General features: G+C 37.7%; 6 protein-coding genes across 6 annotated transcripts; 3 read left to right on the top strand and 3 right to left on the bottom strand.

Annotated features, from left to right (window-relative positions):
• The first annotated feature begins 181 nt into the window (after window positions 1–181).
• Window positions 182–1163, top strand: SPOG_04159 (transport complex subunit Cog2). Its single transcript, XM_013166420.1, has 3 exons — window positions 182–693; window positions 754–834; window positions 890–1163. Exons 1-3 carry the CDS (start codon window positions 385–387, stop codon window positions 1070–1072), a joined length of 573 nt encoding a protein of 190 aa, XP_013021874.1. The 5' UTR covers window positions 182–384; the 3' UTR covers window positions 1073–1163.
• Window positions 1164–1238: 75 nt separating this feature from the next.
• Window positions 1239–5018, bottom strand: SPOG_04158 (elongator subunit Iki3; the record flags this gene model as incomplete). Its single annotated transcript, XM_013166419.1, has 1 exon — window positions 1239–5018. The coding sequence occupies one exon, from the start codon at window positions 5016–5018 to the stop codon at window positions 1239–1241; it is 3780 nt and encodes a 1259-aa protein (XP_013021873.1).
• Window positions 5019–5139: 121 nt separating this feature from the next.
• Window positions 5140–6693, top strand: SPOG_04157 (farnesyl pyrophosphate synthetase). Its single transcript, XM_013166418.1, has 4 exons — window positions 5140–5583; window positions 5627–5764; window positions 5815–6015; window positions 6062–6693. Exons 1-4 carry the CDS (start codon window positions 5371–5373, stop codon window positions 6638–6640), a joined length of 1131 nt encoding a protein of 376 aa, XP_013021872.1. The 5' UTR covers window positions 5140–5370; the 3' UTR covers window positions 6641–6693.
• A 214-nt stretch (window positions 6694–6907) lies between these two features.
• SPOG_04156 (histone deacetylase Clr6) lies at window positions 6908–10606 on the top strand. The gene is made up of 15 exons (XM_013166417.1): window positions 6908–7164; window positions 7212–7273; window positions 7319–7369; window positions 7417–7534; window positions 7578–7608; window positions 7663–7706; window positions 7751–7796; window positions 7845–8079; window positions 8123–8215; window positions 8263–8371; window positions 8414–8554; window positions 8604–8712; window positions 8758–8816; window positions 8880–9085; window positions 9202–10606. Exons 1-14 carry the CDS (start codon window positions 7125–7127, stop codon window positions 8957–8959), a joined length of 1218 nt encoding a protein of 405 aa, XP_013021871.1. The 5' UTR covers window positions 6908–7124; the 3' UTR covers window positions 8960–9085; window positions 9202–10606.
• SPOG_04155 (cysteine synthase) lies at window positions 8961–10370 on the bottom strand. The gene is made up of 2 exons (XM_013166416.1): window positions 10178–10370; window positions 8961–10120 (listed from the first exon to the last, which is right to left on the bottom strand). Exons 1-2 carry the CDS (start codon window positions 10308–10310, stop codon window positions 9198–9200), a joined length of 1056 nt encoding a protein of 351 aa, XP_013021870.1. The 5' UTR covers window positions 10311–10370; the 3' UTR covers window positions 8961–9197.
• SPOG_04154 (ATP-dependent RNA helicase Dbp7) lies at window positions 10603–12945 on the bottom strand. Its single transcript, XM_013166415.1, has one exon. The coding sequence runs from the start codon at window positions 12912–12914 to the stop codon at window positions 10719–10721; it is 2196 nt and encodes a 731-aa protein (XP_013021869.1). The 5' UTR covers window positions 12915–12945; the 3' UTR covers window positions 10603–10718.
• Between the last annotated feature and the right edge of the window lie 44 nt (window positions 12946–12989).

Genomic DNA, 12989 nt, shown 5'->3' with positions numbered 1-12989 from the left:
TATCGTTAAGTTAAATTCTGTTATTTTCTTACAGAATCTACTTATAAATGATATCGTTCAGTAATTTGCTCTTAGTAAAGTATTTTTATGTATTTCAAATTGAGACGTGTGTCACGCTTGATCGTCTTTGTAATTTGTCCCAAATTCCTCTTTTCTGTATCTTTTAAAGCCTTATATAGCTCCATTATATGTAAACGGCTTCAGCTTCTGTTTCTGTTTATACAGTAATGAACAACGTTACCTGCATTACTCCATGCTAAACATCCAACAGTGGGAAAAGTAGTGAAAGCCTAAAAGTATTAACATTGCTAATTTTAGGAAGATAATGGTTGCTTTTATATAGATTCTCACTTCAAAAGATAACTATTAGTTCAAGATTTAGAAATGACTGAAAAAGCTGAAACGACTGACTTGGTCGACGCGTTTCTATCCAATACCTATCTAAATACTGAAGAGCTCAGAACAGAAGACGAATTTACTCCTGACGAATTTTTGGTCTCGAAAAGATTTCTGGGGCTCGACGGTCTTATTACTGAGTTAAGCCGGGTTTTCGAAAATGCTAACAAGGAATTAATGAATTTGGTGAAGGAGAATTATCAAGATTTTGTTCGCTTAGGTACAAGGATGAACACGGGCAACCAAAAAGTCGATGTTTTATTGTCTGCTATACAACGTTCAGAAGAGCAAATAAAGGTAATGTCATAAATAATTGGAAACCATTCGCAAGGTTAGACTAATCTTCTTCTATTGTAGAAATCCCAAAACTCGGTTCAGGATTATTCACAGAAGCTGAAAGAATTAATGGAGAACAGACAACGAGTTGAAAACGAAAAGGTAGCAATTCCTCATTTCGCTCTCATTATTACAATAAACTAACCTAACTATAAAGCAAATTGCAAGCGATTTACTCTTGCTCCATAGGAACCTTGAGTTTCTTAAAAAGTTCTCCCGAGATCATCCTTTATGGCTTGACACTTTAAACATCGTTCAAGCTTTGTCCGAAATGTATAAGAATCATCCATGGGTCAAATCACTCCAACCTGAAATCCGTAATCTTCCAAAAAATTCGTAAACCTTTTTATGAATCATGCTAATCTTGCTACTTTTATTTTTCCTGATCCTTTAATAAATTTCTTCTATTTCAAGTATTCCTTTCCTATATGTACAAGTATTATTCAAAAAACCAAAATCCTATCCATCGCCTATTATTTTCAACCTTGACGTCAAAAAATTTCCATTTAAATTAAAATTCCCAGTTTTTCAAATGGCTTTATTTCCGGAATTTCTGGTGCAACTGCTTGTTCCCCAACAGCTGTTTCAAATGTGTTCACCGGAACAGAAAGAATAGGTACAACCTTTTCACGGAGTGTAGTAATCACATTCGAAAAACCGCGTTGAAGCTCTGATGCTTGAGTGTACATATCACAACGCATTAAAGCTTCTAATAGTCTATACGTTTCAGCTCGCATAGATTCTACACGACTTATTAATCGCTTCAGTGAGTTCACTAAGTATTCTTCTTCGAAAACGGTTCCCTTTTTGCCTCTAGCCCTCTTCTTTTCTAAACGTCGGTTATTCTTTGCAGTATTCCTTGTCATTTTGGTAGATGCAGTGGATTTAGTATATCTAGTGTAAAGGGATTTATTTGTGGACACACTTGTGGAAGCTAAAGACAAATCATCAGGCGTTTGATCTTCTAAATTCCCTTCCTCCCAACCTGTTGGGTCTTCCTTCTTTTTGGCGCGCAAAACAATAATTCGTTCAGTCTGGGCTTTAATCTGGCTAGTAAAATCGGCAACCATTTCACTTGCTTCACCGAAGGATTCCCCAATTGCAGGAAGCAAGACGTCCTTATAGAGGGATGATTCAGCTTCCGTTGCTCTCGCTAGACGAATTGCTTCGCTATATTGAGTTCCCTTGCACATGTTAACAATGGCCTCTTTCATATTAGAAAGATATATAAGATAAATATTTGCGGCATCAACATAATCTCTTTTCTCCAAGCAAAGATTAGCAAGATCATTCGCAATCTCTTCAACCTTGCTATCGGAAGCAGATGAGAATTGCAGAATAGACATACATTCTCTCCACATACCAGCACTCTTGTAAGCTTCAATTGCCTCATTGATCATGTTAACAGATTCGAACGCTATAGCGGCTTCATTTGCTTTTCCATTCTCTCGAAGATAATGGGCATAAATAATCAATATTGATTTCTGTTTTTCCTTATCATACTTGTATAATTCCAAAGCACGTCGGTACAGTTGATGTTTAATAACATAATCTTTCAGCTCCTCAAAGGCTCCTTCAATTTCTTTCAAATGAGACAAACCCCGTTCATACCTTTTCAAATAACAGTCTATATTGAACTTGCGTCTTAGAACGTCTTGCTTTTGGAAGTTTTGTAAGAAAGGCACATACTCACGCGGATCTTTTTGAGACTGTTGAGCAATTAAGAGAGCTAACTTTAAATCATATAATCCTAATGCGTGGTCGAATAACATATTAACGTCCACCAAAAAGCACATATGTTCAATGGCACTATCAACAGAGGATGACTTTGACTCAATTAGCCTTGAAATCATGTTCAACGCCTCCGTAATACTAGGCGGTAGCTCACAAAGATAAGAGGTGATTATAGACTGGAAAAACCTATCATCGTTCTTCGAGATTAAAATGTCCCGTACAGATTTGCATATGGTGTTAACTTTATTCTCATACGAAATTATATTTTCAGATAATTGGTACTTAGAAGTATCCATATACATGCTTTGAGTAACGTCTTCTGGTTTTAAAGAAGCAAAAAAGAGATCCAAATAATCAACTCTGCCCAATTGATCGACAAACAATGATACATTAGAGAAAAACTTTTCTGGATCATAATCAAATAACATATTGAGATCCAACCGATGCGTGCGACATACCTTGAAAGCTGAACTGTAATCTGAAATATCAATCAGTTTCCGCACGCCATTCAGAACCATGATACGCGGGAAAATTGTTTCAAGATTTCCTCTTGGCATCTGTAATACAACAGCCATTTTTGTGGGCATCATGGTAACTATTTTAGAGCCTCTCTCTACTGAACGGCAACGCTCATCGTGTCTTTCAACGCCTTCGTCTTCAACAACCTTCATATCATCAACAAATGGCTGCAAATGAACGAATTTCAGAACATGCTTATTCGTAGTAAAGGCGAGGAAGCGATCAGTGCAGTAAAAAGAAAGCACACCAGTACTTAATAATCTTTGTTCAGCATATAATCTACCGGACGAAGTTAGGCCTATAGGTAGAATCGAGTCATCAACTAAGACGGTAGTAAACCAGGCACAGGTTTTAGGAAAACTGACATGAAACTTTTCAAAATCATAATCATTAGTATTCAACGAAAAAATCTCACCGCTATCAGACTGTAAAAATAACTTCGAAAGAGTTTCAATATAAGAAATGTTCACAAAGTTCTTTCCGACGTCCATTAAATTCAACAAAGTAGCTGCATTCGATACGTGTTTAGTTTCGGGACATTGAAACAAAAAAACTTTAGTATTATTTTTCTTATCGTCTGCAAGAATTATAAATTTTGATTTGTCCAAACCAAGAAGTCGCTTAACGTTTAGCTTGTTTGTATATTCGGATACATCATATGCATCTAACAAAGTAGGTTTACGCTTTGGTTCATACTTGTAAACGTGTACCTTTAAATTATCAGACACGTAAATTAAAGTAGAAGATGGATCAGTTGATACAAGTTGAATTTTAAAGGGAAGCGACAAAGCACATAAAGATAAAGGAGGAGGAATATTTGCAAAATAAAGTGGAGTTATGAGAAGAGATGAGCCATCAATAACTGAAGTTAATCCATAATCGTTCGGCGCAGCACTTTTACAGGTTGGGAAGGTGAATTCAAGATCAACCCTCTCAACATGAGAGTTACTTATTACAAAAAGAGATTGGGTTCTTTCAGGATGCCAACAGAATGAAGCATTGCTTGAGATGGGAATCGTCTTCTTTAAATACCAGTGATAGTTACCAGTTGACCATAAAGCGATAGAATGAGGAGTCGAGATAGCCAGGATAGAGCAGGCGTTATTCCAAGCTAACCCAGTAAATTTTTCGTTTTTAGCACACTCCAAAGAAAACTCACCGTGTCTTAAACCATTGCGTTCAAAGAAAATAACTCTACTTTTGTTTTCATCTTCAAAAGACTGGATGGATGCCAAAACAGAGCCGGAAGGTTTCCAGGAAAGAAAGCTTTGGTGTCCGTCCTGGGGTTCACTAATACTGTCAAGGACACCCTCACGAGAATAAACACGAATAGCTCGACGTGGACCAGCTTCAATGCGGTTAATAGCTACATAAGCACCATCACCACGCCAACACATAATAACTTTGCCGTCGTCAACCTCTGAAAGTTTTCCTTCATCAATGTGTTCAGGTAAAGTAGGATCACGAAGTTTTGCACGGACACGTTTGCCTCGAAACTGAGTTTCTGATCGACCCCATCCGACGCTGATATGCTTGTTGAATTCAACGAGATCATTCTCAGACAACTCTGTTTCAGCAATAACATCAAATCTTTTAGTCATAAGAAGAATTGTATTTCCACCTGTTAAAAGACTAAGAACTTGTTCATCTGGTGACCAGCAAGAAGCAACAATGCCATTCTCTACATTTCCAATGACTTCCACAACTGGCTCACCAGGAGCAGGTTCTGTTTTAACCATTATGATATCTCCACCTTTCATCGATATACATATCGACATGGAGTCACCTAAAAATTGCATATTGCATATCTGATCCCATGAGCCATCTTCTTTAAGGTACGAAGGATCATCATGTTCAGCAACATATTCCACAACATTGTTTTCGTATATCCTATATAATGTAATTCCGGGATTGTTATCATTTAAGCCACAAGCTATATAAAGACTATCATTGATAGTATCAAAGGCTATGGTCTGAATAGAGCTTGAAATTTCAGGATATACATGATGAGACTGAATTACCAAGTTTCTCATTATAATAGTTATCTAGAGAAAATTCTGATTTCCCTAGTTTAAATATGTATATTTTGATAATTATTGAGAAGGGAAAAGTAAAGGACAATGTGGTGGTGGTAGAGGTAAAGCTCCTTTCCCTTTCAAATTTACGCCAGCCTGTGCAATAGAACAGCTAGTCGATGGCAAAAGCATAGAGAGAGAATTTAATAATTTTTCTTTCAACTAGGTTAATTTTTATTTTTTAGGTTTTCTAGGGATTCAATTGACTAAAGAACCCGTCCGACAATTGGAATATCATTACACAAATAAAGCTTACGCTTAAGGCCAAACGCGAAACGAAAACACTTACATCAATTTCTCAGTAAAGTGAATGAATATAAAAAAAACGCGTGAATATCTAGCATACTACATTAAGCTGAAAGTCATGAAGCATAATGAGTCGCAAAATATATTAGAGGAGAACAGAGAAAAAATTGACATAAAGCAAAAGTTTATCCTCCTTTTTCCCATAGTCTTAAGAGGGTTAGAGGAAATTCTGGATGAAATCAAATGTCTACAATCTATAAAACAAAGTTTGTTACTGGTATGTTTCTTTACCACGCTTGTGCTATTTTTAACATCGTTAGTCTTTGCAAAGGAATACCCTTGGAGGAAAGAACTTTCGTGGCCTATGTGTGATTGAATCTTTAAACAGTTTGCTAGGGCGTGACTTGAGAGAAAACGAATTTAGCGAAGCAGCCATTTTAGGATGGCTAATTGAAATCGTAAGTAGTTTTGACATTCAAACCCATGTCATCTACTAACAGCTTTGTAGCTGCAAGGGTGCTTTTTAATGGCTGACGACATAATGGATAATTCTTCTAAACGGCGAGGACTTGAATGTTGGTATCGCGAGGTAGGCATTGCTCGAGCCTTTAATGACTCTCAATTACTGGAAGCTTGCATACCCTTATTGCTTCGGAAGTTCTACAAAGCCCATCCTTTCTATTTAGATCTGCTAGAACTTTTTCGAGAGGTAAGCTTTGTGTTATCGTGGAAACATTATTAACTAAAAATCTCAGGTAACCTTTTTAACCGAGCTTGGAGAGCAAAAAGATTTATTGTCTTCTGCGGAAGCCAAGCGTATTTTCTCGTTTGACTTAAAAAACTATGATTTTATTGTAACGTACAAAACATCATTTTATTCCTTCTACCTGCCCGTGAAGTGTGCGTTATTGCTCTCTGGTAATCTAAATGAACAGGCGAACGCAACAACCAAGAGACTATCGAAACTCCTTGGATATTATTTTCAAGCCCAGGATGATTTTCTAGACTGCTTCGGCAATTATGCTTCACTAGGCAAGGTTGGGATGGATATCGAAGATAATAAATGTACGTGGTTAGTATGCCAAGCTAAAATGACAGCTACAGCCGAACAACTGATGTTTCTGGAAAAACATTATGGTAGACGAAACCAAGAAAGCGTACTTAAAGTTAAACAGTTGTATCGGGAAATTGGTATTCCAAATATGTATCAAAACTTTGAGGAAGCCATGGTTGAGAAAATCATGACTGAAATTAACGGCATCGACGAAAGTACTGGCATGAAGAAAATCATTTTTTTCAAGTTTTTCAAGTTAATTCATAAGAGGTCTCGATAATTTTGTTTTATTTTTATGGTTAAGATATTCATTCATGTTAATTATTCAGCACATAATGATATTTAAATGATCTTGAAGATTTATCTTCTAATATGGTAGTTTTCAACGTTAAGTAAAACTTTCTTAGGTCATATTTTAAACTAGTCAATTCAATAGCTTTATTGACGGAATGAAACGATTAAGAGCTTAGTCTACCTGTCTCAGACTCATTGACCGGCAAGTAAAATTACCGTGTTTTTTTTTTTTTTTTTTTTTTTTGAACCTTTTCTTTAAGCAGGCTTTAAATATTGAACTGCTTGTTGTAAGCAAAAATAAGCGTTCGTTTTAGGATATCTTAAATAAGCGAAAGGTCTGGTAATCTGGAACGCGTTTAGCTACAACAATATTTCACTACAAACAATTTATTTTTACTTGAGGCTGTAAATCGAAAGACGAAATTAGGCGTTCTTTTTTCCTTAAATTAAAAAAATTATACATATTACCTATGGGATTCGGTAAAAAGAAAGTTTCTTACTTTTATGACGGTAAATACATCCAGCACAACAACCTTTCAACTAACTTAATCACACAGAGGATGTCGGAAATTACCACTATGGTCCACAGCATCCAATGAAGCCGCATCGTGTGCGAATGGTAGGGAGTTCGATTGACTTGTGTATATTTTATTAACATGCGCAGGTTCACAATTTGGTCGTGAACTATAATTTGCATGAAAAAATGAACGTTATTGTAAGACTGCCACAATATAGTTTTAAACTTGTTCTAACTATCGGAAGACCCCCATGCGGGCTACTAAAAACGATATGACTCGCTGCCATACCGATGAATACATTGACTTTCTGCATAGAGTTACTCCAGATACCATGGAAAAGTTCCAACCTCATCAGTTGAAATGTATGTAAGCTTTTTGCCTGTGTTTAATTAACTAATGTTATAGTCAACGTCGGTGATGATTGTCCAGTTTTTGAGTATGTGGAGTTTTTCAAGACCTAAGTTACCGCATTTACTAATTCTTCTTCCAGTGGCCTTTATGAATTTTGTACAATCTCTGCCGGTGGCTCGATCTGTAAGCACCTTTCACAAGTTGATTTCCGTGACTAACCTATATAGGTGCGGCTCAGGAATTAAATTCTGGTAATGCTGAAATTGCAATTAAGTATGGACTATTTCTCTATTATTAAGACAGATCTTCTAACAAAACAAGTTGGGCTGGAGGTTTGCATCATGCAAAGAAACGAGAAGCCTCTGGTTTTTGTTATGTTAATGATAGCGCCCTCGCAGCGTTGGAGCTTTTAAAGTATCACCAACGTGTTCTCTATGTAGACATTGACGTGCATCATGGCGATGGTGTAGAAGAATTTTTCTACACGACTGATCGAGTCATGACTTGCTCTTTCCACAAATTTGGAGAATATTTCCCTGGAACCGGTCACATCAAGGTTTGTAATTTAAATATTTATGCTAAACTAACATTTTATCTAGGATACTGGTATTGGGGTTGGTAAAAACTATGCGGTAAATGTACCTTTGAGAGATGGAATAAACGATGAAACCTATGAAAGCGTTTTTAAGCCAGTAAGTGCTTTTCTTGAATTTAATGTATATACTAATCTATTTCCTAGATTATTAGTCATATCATGCAATGGTTTCGACCAGAAGCAGTTATTTTACAATGCGGTACAGATTCATTAGCTGGTGATCGCCTTGGCTGCTTCAATTTGTCAATGAGAGGTATATCCTACCAGACCTAATCCTGTAGCTAACCCTTTTTAGGTCACGCTTCATGTGTTCGATTTTTGAAAAGTTTCAAAGTTCCTCTAATCTGTGTTGGCGGAGGCGGCTATACAGTTAGAAATGTCTCTCGTGTTTGGACTTATGAAACAGGAATACTTAACGATGAAGAATTGGACGAAAGTATGTGGTTTGAGAATTATTGCAAAAGGAAATTAACTAATATGAATAGATCTTCCGTATAACGACTATTTACAATATTATGGTCCTGACTATAAATTGAATGTCTTGCCAAACAACATGGAAAATCACAATTCACGACAGTATCTGGATGCCACGATGTATGTGAAGCTAAAAATAATTACCACGATTACTAACCTTCAAAGTGCGGAAATTATAGAGAATCTAAGGAGCCTGGCTTTTGCTCCAAGTGTACAAATGCAACGTAAGTGTATAAAAGAATCTAGAAATTCTTCATATGTTTGAAACTTTATATTAACAATGACAGCACGGCCTCAAGATTTTACTTTCGAAAAAAATGAGGAAAAGAAGATTGCTACGGAGGAAATTATGGATGAAAGAAAATAAATCGGCCATAATTACAGCTCTTTGTGAGTCATAAGCTCTACTATTTCTTTTTTATTTTTTCTGGATCAGATATATATTTTTCGTTAATACCTATTTACATATTTACATACAAAACCAGCAAAAAGGGTAGGTACCAACAATTCATTGAAGGTATTTTGTTTTTTATCTAATCCAAAACATGCGAAAACAAAAGTCTAGTAGAAAAGAAAAACCCAAAAAAGAACGCCTCTAATATTTTCTAGGGTAACACTATATATTTTTTGTATTGTGGTTCAATTGAATCGTACAATCCCTTAGTTTCCAAGAAAGAGCGGCTGAATAATCTAGTAGCGTATTTATGACCGGTATCACAAAGAACAGTGACAATAGTTTTACCAGGACCTAAAATTTTTGCCATTTCAACAGCGGCAACAACGTTCAAGGTAGAAGAGCCTCCTAAGAAGATACCTTCTTCATCTAACAGACGATATAACATATTAATGGATAACTCGTCGGGAATTCTCAAAGCATCGTCAATCAAGTCATATATAGGTTTCACATTTCCAGTGATACGGCCCTGACCAATACCCTCGGTAAACGAAGAACCACTATTATCAGGCTTTTGACCCTTAGTCTTGAAGTGGCTATATAAGACACTTCCGGGAGGATCAGCTATAAAGGACGAAACGCGACCCTCTGACTTTTCTTTTAGAAGTTTGGTAACACCGGCAAAAGTACCACCAGTACCGGTAGAACAAGTAAAGCCATCAACTTTTCCTCCAGTCTGGTCCCAGATTTCAGGACCAGTAGTTTCATAATGAGATTGTAAATTGGCCACATTGTCGAATTGGTCAGTCCAAACAGCATTTGGGATTGACTCGGCGTGACGACGAGCTTGATGATTGTAGTTTTGTGGGTTCGCATATGCAACCGCAGGTACTGGAAACACCTCAGCTCCTAAGTACTTCAAGGTATCGATTTTTGTCTGTGATTGTGTGTTGGGCATATAAATGACACACCTGTATCCACGAGCTCTGGCAATATGAGCAAGTCCAATTCCGGTATTACCTGCGGTACCTTCTACTACAGTACCTCCACGCTGTAATGTGCCATTCTTTTCAGCATTTCGCACAACGTAGTAAGCAGCACGATCTTTCACACTTCCACCAGGGTTTTGAAATTCTAATTATCACGTTGTTAATATTCAGTTTTCTCCTACTTGAACGATTACGGACTTACCAGCCTTCGCAAGGATATTGCAACCTGTTTCTTTGGAAAGAGAATCAAGACGAATCAAAGGCGTGCGACCAATTGCGCCAATGAATCCATCAACAACGCTTGGAAAGTTTGTCTGCAAAATGCGAGAACCCATCGTCAATTACTACTGTGTGAGACGCGCTTGGCAAATTCACACTGCTCTGCTTTAAATAACACTGTAGAGAGATACGCAAATGACGCAATACTGCCGAAAGCTTCGCAATCAGCGTTACATCCGAATGTAGCCTTATTTAAAATTTTTAGTGGCTTTACGAGGTTTGGCTACCTCGCTAAAGTAATTACTGAACCATAACATAAGTTCTAATAATTTAACTACTTGGTAACTTACAGGAAAAGAACAATATGAAGCACAGGTAGACTTATAGAAGAATAAAAACTTTTATTTTACAGTAGATGAGTATTCGTAAAAACCAACCGTATCTATAATTGAAACCATAAATAACCCTTTAGATATGAAACCTTTTCTCCAAAAATATTCCCTATTACCAAAACTTTTATCAAATTAACCAATGTTGTGTTCAATGGAATAATGCTCCATTGCTTTCTGCTGCATCTTTGCAGCAATTGCCGCTGGCGAGTTATCCTTTTTCTTTTTCAGACGTGCGCCAGCAACAGTTCCTTTCTGTTTGTTGTTGTTGTTGGACATTTTACCAGGAGCTTCGCGTAAAGCGAAAGACTTGGCAATATGACCTAGGTGAAGATCACGCATGTTAAAAATCGATCTTTCCGACGATAAATGTGTAGCATAAGCACGAACATAAGACGAAAAAGCCTTTTTTGCAACTTCCTTTAATTCAGGACTGTCAAGAATCATTCGTTCAAGCTCAAGTTGCCATTCCGTCGCCCGATCCTGCCATTCTAACTCACTTTTAGCAGGAGGTCCTCCTCTAACAGAAAAGCCACTATTTAGGATGGACGATGGCCCATTCGGCTGCTCAGTGATATTCACTTTTATGTTAGCTCTTAACAGATCAATGTACTCAACCTCTTTGGGTAACAAAAACATGATAGCAGCACCATTATGACCGGCTCTAGCTGTTCGGCCAATTCTGTGTAGATAATCATCTGTACTAAACGGAGCGTCGTATTGGACAACTAAATCAATATTAGGTAAATCCAAACCACGAGATGCAACGTCCGTACACAGTAATATACGAGGAGAACTGTCTTTTTCGGAACAAAATTGCGACAATGTTTTCGTACGAGTCTGCTGTGAAAGAGATCCATGAAGTCTGTAGACTTTGGCTTTCTCATTTAGACGATAGGCAGTATCCACCGCTTCTTCATTTCCAGTAGAGCTTGTAGTTTTCTTCGACTCGTCTTCCCTTTCCTCCTGCTCTACTTCTATTTCCGCTTTTTTACGCCGAAAAGCTTCAAAATGAAAGTTTACACTGTCTGCACAGGATAAAAACACAATAATCTTTTGATTATTTATTAGGTTCGATCGTAAAACAGCAGCCAAGCTTACCAGTCGCAGCTTTGGAGGAATCACGCAATACCGCTGAAGTAATTGCGCAGGAGCAGAAGACTTTCGGATTTTCTGGTCTTCATTTTCGTCAGCAGAGGAAGAGGAAGACCTAAGGTACATTGCGTCCTTTAATGCAGACTGGCTTAATCGCTTAACGGTATCCTTTATAGTAGCAGAGCATAGGACATTCACTTTCCGAGAAGGCATACTATCCCCTAGTGGATACAGCGAGTTTTGAGAGTCCAAATAGCTCAAAATTTTCGTGATTGTCTCTTCAAATCCCATATCCATCAACCGATCGCCCTCATCTAATACAACCCACCGCACTTGACTAAGGTCTAGTACTTCCGTATTTTCTATATGATCGGCTAGTCTTCCTGGAGTACCAATAAGAATATTTACTCCTTTGCGAATTCTAGACTTTTCACTTTTTTTCTTTTCACCACCGATCACGTTACAAGAAACTATCCAGTGAGCTAGCCGATTGTTCGTCAGATTATTTGCAACGTTATAAATCTGTTGACACAGCTCCCGCGTTGGAGCAACAATCACAGCAAACAAACCGCTCGTTCTTGAACGCTTTGTGGGTGGAAGCCGAACTAGTCTTTGTATAATAGGAAGTAAGTATGCTAATGTTTTACCAGAACCAGTCTCGGCTTCAATAAAAGCATCCTTGTCTTCCCCATTTAACAAGGCAGGTAAGCAAGAATTTTGGATGTTGGTAGGAGCGGTGATATTCATCTTCTCTTCAAGATGACTAGCCAACTGGGAATCTAATTGGACACCCGCAAAAGTCGTAGTGGACAGTGGTGCATTAGATGGTGCATCTTGATTTTGCGTATCAAACATGCTTTGATTTTCGTCCTCTGTATCATGAGCATTCGTAGTCGATGATAGATGTTCTTTCGAGTCACCCGTAAATAAAGAGGAAACGAAAGTATTATCATGCTTTACAGGTTTCGCAACGGAATGTTGCTTGGAGACAGGACTTGCAGCCGTCTTTCTCCGTTTTGACTCGTTCGATGCTGGTACATTTTCCCTACTTTGTACTTTACGCGAATTCGTTGCAGCAGGAGAATGGTCTTTTGCAGACGTAGAGGAAGCGGCCTTTCGTTTTTGATTTTTTTTCTCTTTCATCCGATCCTTCCACCGCCCACCGGAATTTACACGATTGACCGATGAGCTAGGTTCATCAGCTACAAAATTTAATAACAATGATTCCTCTGCCATTTATGAGGATGGAAATTGACTGGCATGGATGGTATTTGCTTCAAACAAGTACTGTTCTCTCTCAGATGCTTAACG

The sequence above is a fragment of the Schizosaccharomyces cryophilus genome, assembly GCF_000004155.1.
Source record: "Schizosaccharomyces cryophilus OY26 unplaced genomic scaffold supercont4.1, whole genome shotgun sequence".
NCBI lineage: Eukaryota > Fungi > Ascomycota > Schizosaccharomycetes > Schizosaccharomycetales > Schizosaccharomycetaceae > Schizosaccharomyces > Schizosaccharomyces cryophilus.
The sequence above is the reverse complement of the archived record's forward strand: the minus strand, read 5'-3'. Positions and strand labels throughout refer to the sequence as shown.

Bases quoted from the DNA above. Each gene is read 5' to 3' on its own strand.
- SPOG_04155 (XM_013166416.1), bottom strand. From the start codon at position 10,310: ATGGGTTCTCGCATTTTGCAGACAAACTTTCCAAGCGTTGTTGATGGA. The intron at 10,121-10,177 runs GTAAGTCCGTAA...CGTGATAATTAG, and splicing joins CAATATCCTTGCGAAGGCTG to AATTTCAAAACCCTGGTGGA.
- SPOG_04154 (XM_013166415.1), bottom strand. From the start codon at position 12,914: ATGGCAGAGGAATCATTGTTATTAAATTTTGTAGCTGATGAACCTAGC.
- SPOG_04156 (XM_013166417.1), top strand. From the start codon at position 7,125: ATGGGATTCGGTAAAAAGAAAGTTTCTTACTTTTATGACG. The intron at 7,274-7,318 runs GTAGGGAGTTCG...TAACATGCGCAG, and splicing joins AGCCGCATCGTGTGCGAATG to GTTCACAATTTGGTCGTGAA. The intron at 7,370-7,416 runs GTAAGACTGCCA...AACTATCGGAAG, and splicing joins ATGAAAAAATGAACGTTATT to ACCCCCATGCGGGCTACTAA.
- SPOG_04159 (XM_013166420.1), top strand. From the start codon at position 385: ATGACTGAAAAAGCTGAAACGACTGACTTGGTCGACGCGTTTCTATCC. The intron at 694-753 runs GTAATGTCATAA...CTTCTATTGTAG, and splicing joins GTTCAGAAGAGCAAATAAAG to AAATCCCAAAACTCGGTTCA. The intron at 835-889 runs GTAGCAATTCCT...CTAACTATAAAG, and splicing joins AACGAGTTGAAAACGAAAAG to CAAATTGCAAGCGATTTACT.
- SPOG_04157 (XM_013166418.1), top strand. From the start codon at position 5,371: ATGAATATAAAAAAAACGCGTGAATATCTAGCATACTACATTAAGCTG. The intron at 5,765-5,814 runs GTAAGTAGTTTT...ACAGCTTTGTAG, and splicing joins TAGGATGGCTAATTGAAATC to CTGCAAGGGTGCTTTTTAAT. The intron at 6,016-6,061 runs GTAAGCTTTGTG...TAAAAATCTCAG, and splicing joins TGCTAGAACTTTTTCGAGAG to GTAACCTTTTTAACCGAGCT.